This window comes from Solanum dulcamara, chromosome 1 (assembly GCF_947179165.1).
Source record: "Solanum dulcamara chromosome 1, daSolDulc1.2, whole genome shotgun sequence".
NCBI lineage: Eukaryota > Viridiplantae > Streptophyta > Magnoliopsida > Solanales > Solanaceae > Solanum > Solanum dulcamara.
In genome coordinates, this window is record NC_077237.1 from 72,254,782 (window position 1) to 72,259,990 (window position 5,209).

At 35.3% G+C, this 5,209-nt stretch overlaps 1 protein-coding gene across 3 annotated transcripts; it reads right to left on the reverse strand.

Moving 5' to 3' along the window:
* Positions 1-255: 255 nt before the first annotated feature.
* On the reverse strand, positions 256-3,556 carry LOC129888755 (uncharacterized). Of its 3 annotated transcripts, none has more exons than XM_055963771.1 (6): positions 3,337-3,556; positions 2,745-2,877; positions 2,212-2,315; positions 1,909-2,053; positions 1,674-1,814; positions 256-1,320 (listed from the first exon to the last, which is right to left on the reverse strand). In XM_055963771.1, the coding sequence occupies exons 2-6, from the start codon at positions 2,838-2,840 to the stop codon at positions 334-336; spliced, it is 1,473 nt and encodes a 490-aa protein (XP_055819746.1). In that variant the 5' UTR covers positions 2,841-2,877; positions 3,337-3,556; the 3' UTR covers positions 256-333. The 3 variants fall into 3 exon arrangements, with proteins under 3 accessions (XP_055819746.1, XP_055819737.1, XP_055819728.1); XM_055963762.1 differs by having other exon boundaries at positions 3,294-3,556; XM_055963753.1 differs by having other exon boundaries at positions 3,041-3,556.
* Positions 3,557-5,209: the final 1,653 nt, after the last annotated feature.

Consider the following 5,209-nt stretch of genomic DNA (forward strand, 5'->3'; position numbering starts at 1 on the left):
ATTTAACAGTTGAAGTAAAGCATCATTACTAATAATAATACAAGATGGCCCTGATTTCTCCTTGTCAGATTCAAGTCACAAACAACAACCAAGCAGTATCATCACATTTCCAGCTTCAAAACAAACATATAAACTTTAATTCCTAATATGCCCAATACACATTTACACCACTCTATTGAGAAGATTTACAACTCAATAAATGATGTAAATAAGCTTTTTCTATATTACTTTCTGGTATAACCATAACAAAGAATATGATGGGAAAGCAACTAATAATATGAAGAATGGTACAATGTTTAATTCCATCTAATTAATACAAAGTTATTCTTTTAGTTATTTCCCTTTGAGAGCTGCTAGTCGAGTGACAAAGTCATCGTAATCTGGCAGTTTGGGATGAATATGCCCATTTGGACTCAACATATCATGACGTTCAAACGAATTTGCTTCAGTGTGTCCTTCTCTAAGTATCACTGGAGGACTTGCTTGTTTCAGTTCAACACGAATCGATCTCTTCCTTGACACTTCACTGCTCTCAACTTCAGCTAATTTAACAACTGATTTTGGTGTCTTAACTTCAATTTGAGCCTGTCTCCTAGTATAGTGCAGTAAAAGCCTATCCATCATCTTTTCCTCTTCATCGCGTTTATCAAGATGATCACCACTTGCAATTTTTATCCCATGTTTTCGATGTCTCAATCTTCTATCCGATTCCTCCTCACAATCTCGCATTGGTTGCAATCGTGTCCTAACTGATTTCGGTTTTGGCTTTTGGATTGTATCATTGACACAACTATCTTCTTCTTTGACTATCTTTACTCCCTTCTGATTCATTTCTGTATGTCCGTGTGTCTCCCCTGTGGAACCGGTAGGAGATGCATCTGAACTTATTTTTGAAATGCATGCTCTTGACTTGTTGTAACGAGGCTGAATTGGCCTATAATAGAATGGCGTCTTGTCATCAGATTTTTCTTCAGAAACACTTTTAATGATATCAGGCTCATTTTGTTGCCCATTGTTTCCAGTAATATCCACTTTAATATCTTTTACTGGACGTATGTCATCTAAACGTCTGTTGGATGCGCGACTTATATCATCTCTTTTCTGTTTGTCACTCTCCTTTCCCTTAGCCAAGCTATGTACATCACCAGGGACTTCTTTTCTCCCATGAGATGAATGATGATCCCTTTTCGCTTTAGAAGCCGTATGTGTCCTTGCATTCTCATGATTAAGCTTTACTTTTTGATGTTCTTTTCTCCGAGCTGATTCATCCATTTTTTTGTGCAATTTGTGCTCTTCATCATTATGACTCTTCGGCAAGTCCTGTGTAAGATTGGTATAAAGTGCAACTTCTATTTCAGGACAAGATGTGTATACAGAAGCAGAAACTTTGCCATGAACAGTGTAAAAACTAAAAACTTGTTAAGGAAAATCTACATACAAAATTGAAGCCAGAATATGTGAAGGCCAAAAATATGACGAACGGAACTCCTTTTGATTCTCCACATTACTCTGAGACTTACTATTATAACAATACAGCTTCTGGGCACTACATGTAAGAACTGCTTAACTTCTATACACTAACTAACAGTATCACGAGCACGTCTTGTTTGTGACTATGATGTTTCAATAAGAGAATTGTTAATTAAACTGTGGTCATTGTATAGAAGGCTTACTCGTACAGCTATCAGTGGTTTAGATAGCTTATGTTCCAAAGCCTTTGAATTCCATCTAGAACCAGATTCTACTGCTATATCTCGCATCAACTGAAGCTTCATATCCTTTGTAGGCGGTTGAGACTTTAGCTTTCTAACAAACTGTCAAGAACAAATATGAAATTGTTTTAAACAGAGGGGAAAAGAGTTCCACGAGTTACGAGTATTATATGTTGCTGAAAAACTGAGTAACTACCTCTTGATTCACAAAACATTCAAGGGAATTTCCATATCTCTCAGTAAATATAGCTCTCAGTTCACGTAATTCTGGCAGATCGGAAAGTCTTGCTGCTGAAAACATCAAAGTCGACACAGCTTCTCTGCATTCCTCTGGGCACTCCCTAAAAACAAAGAATTACACAGAAAATAGGAGATTAGTCCTATTTTTCAGTAGGACATATATTTCACTTCACAGTTTACACTATGTGAAAATGCAATTAAAAAGAATTCAGTATTTCAGGTCCAAGACCACTTGACTTGAGCGAAAAATTCAATGTACCTCTGTTTACTCATGGTGACGAGGTGACTCAAGATATGCAGACAGTATTGTTCCAAGAAATCGTAGCAGCTTGAGATATTGAGCTCAATGAGAAGGCCATCAGCCTGTTGCATTAACAAAACTTTTATATCAGTATCAATTGATCGATCTAGCTTCTCAACCTCAGGGAAAGGGGAGAAAATACACATTGACTTCATTTAGGTCATACAAAGCACTAGAATGAAACAAATAACAATATTGAGGCCTATAATAAAGTGTTTGTGCTCTCAAAATACTTCGACAATACGTTCACATTTTAGAGCCGAATCTAAAACAAGTACTTGGCTTCAGCTAAGGCTATTGCTTTCAGCTCGAACTAAGCAAGCATATTATAAGAAACTTTAACATGTATGCATATAATAAGATCAGATTCATTCAGGACATACTAAGTAATCAACATCCTGGATTTGACTCTGACCGGAATAATTGGATGAAATGACATATACATTTTCAAGGTAAGACTATGAAAAGTAGCTATAAGAAAAGAAAATTACCCTGCCGTAGGCGTTGACATCCACTCCAGATTTAAGAAGGTCAGCCATATCATTCTTCAAATATTTGAGCATAGCATCTCTCTTTTTTCTGATCATCTCGATTCGAGTCTTTGTCACCTTGATTGTAGACTTGCTGTATCAGACAAAACACACACACAAAAAGACTGATTACCACCACAGAACAACAACTACTGCTACTATATATTACGCCTCAGTTTCAAACAAGTTAGGACACCGCCATCCCAGAATAGGGGAAAAAAAGTGTACTCAGAGGATTAAAGAGTTGACATTCTCACCATTTAGTATAAAACTTGCTTTTTAACAATGCGTCAAACATTTTGATTTTTCTAGAAGGCTACGATATCAAATCAGAAGCTCATTGCCATCGAAAATGCTACGTCAAACTAGCAATGAACAAAAATAAAAATGAAAGAAATGATGGAAGAAATTAATCCAGTTGCTTCAGTGAAAGAACATTTTCTCATTCAAATGGATTAAATACTACTACTACTCTTTCTCCCAATCTACGTTTCAGTTTCAGTCCATTACATAAATTGAGACCGAGGATTCTTTTATCAACAGAAAACATTACATCCTCAGCTGCCATGTGGAACTCCTACTTTCTGCCGGCTAACCGTAACTCTATCTTTTACCATATTACCCTCAATGTTCCCACGGGTGGTGAATGGTTTTGGAGCCAATGGAAGGGTAATGTAGGAAGAATATTTTACTAATGATTCAGAGAACCGAATTATGAATAGGACTTAACTTTTGTACATGACAGTATATACGACTTACAACAAGAAGGAACTTATAATAGGAATAATTTATTAACTTAGAAGATAAAATTAATAATCAATTATAACCGGCTTAAAAAGACAGATAGCGATTATTGTATTTTTGTAGTAGATTTGATCAAACAATGGGAATCAGTTGGATGGTCATTATCGGAATGTCATTTGTCACTCTCCAATATTGTGCTATGTTTTATCTATAAGTCATAATTGCAGAGGAAAAATAGTACTCAAGTGGTCAACTAATTTCTTTCTTTTCCTAATATTCCGGTGGTTAGTGGGCACATTCGAACATGGAATCTGGTTAGGGGATTCAAAAGAAAATTATTACCTATGATGTGGCCACTCTATCCATTCTTTAATAATAATTTAACATAACTGTCATTCCATCTAATTCATGATGCTAAATCATACAACCTAACTCTCTACAAAGGAAAATCCAGGCTGGATCTAAACACATAAGCTCAATTACCAGTCAAACACGGAGACGAATTTAAGATTTACCATAATTAAATGTATAACTTACAAAAATCCCATAGTATAAGGATCAAATTACATTCTATTACTATCCTTTTTCTAATTACAAAAAATCCTTAATCTATTGGGCATCCGGATACATCCCAGACTTGCGGATACATTGGTCAGATACATTAGTTCAAAATTTCAGTTATGATTAAAAAAGAAAGAAAATGTAAAATTGAATGTGAGTTCACCTAATCACGACAATCAGTTTGCTTTCAATCTCTACCAACTCGTATCAACTTCAAACAACAATTCAAAATTTAAATTTTCTTCTTTCAATTCTCTCTCAAATCGTAACAAATCAAAAAAACTTCAAAATCTGTTTTAGATACATGATGAATATATTTATATTGTTAAGACCTTCAGGACTCTGGAAAAACAAGTTGAGATATGAACAATACAAAAGTGATGAATTAGTTATTGGGCAGACTACTGAGATCTAATAATAAGAGGTATCTAATTAGTTGTTTTGTGCTGGGTATTATAATTTTTGATTCTTGATGGTATGATTTCAGTTAATCATAGAGTTCTGTGCTCCACTTTGCGCAATAAACAGTGGTCTATAACATGTATTATTGGTCTTGCTGGTTGTGATTTATGGTGGCTGCGATGCTACAAGTATGAAAAATGGTGTGGCTGTTATTGGAGCAGTTTGATTTGCTTTTGATTTTGGTGAAGACTAGCATAGCTGCAAGATTTGTTTAGATTTGCCGCTAGCCTGTTAGTATGTAGCAATTTATTGAAGCTCAACAAATAAGCTCAAATTGAAGGAAATGCTTTATACATTCAGAATCTGAAACCATCCAATGTTCTAATGTCACGATCCAAAAATCGAGGTTATGATGACACACATCCCAATGTGTAAGTCTAAAAGTAAAACCACACGAGACTCCCAAAGGGAAGTCAGACCACAAATAAATGCAATAAAAGGACAAAATGAAATTATCCCAAAACTTTGTATCATAAGTTTAAGAGCATCTAAATACAAATCTGAGTTGAATACACAATATAAGTCTCCGAATATAGTAAAGACTGTAAATGAAAGATAGACTGACGGCGATCCAAATCCCAAAATCTCGCCACTGATTCGATAATGATGTATCTGCTAGAAAAAACTACCACGCTGGACACCCTGGCTAGAATCTGAAT

Excerpts from the sequence above, each read along its gene's own strand:
- LOC129888755 (XM_055963753.1), bottom strand. The coding sequence starts at position 3,081 with ATGTTTGACGCATTGTTAAAAAGCAAGTTTTATACTAAATG. Across the intron at positions 2,316-2,744 it reads ATGTCAACGCCTACGGCAGG|GCTGATGGCCTTCTCATTGA; the intron begins GTAATTTTCTTT and ends TTAATGCAACAG. Across the intron at positions 1,815-1,908 it reads AATGTTTTGTGAATCAAGAG|TTTGTTAGAAAGCTAAAGTC; the intron begins GTAGTTACTCAG and ends TGTTCTTGACAG.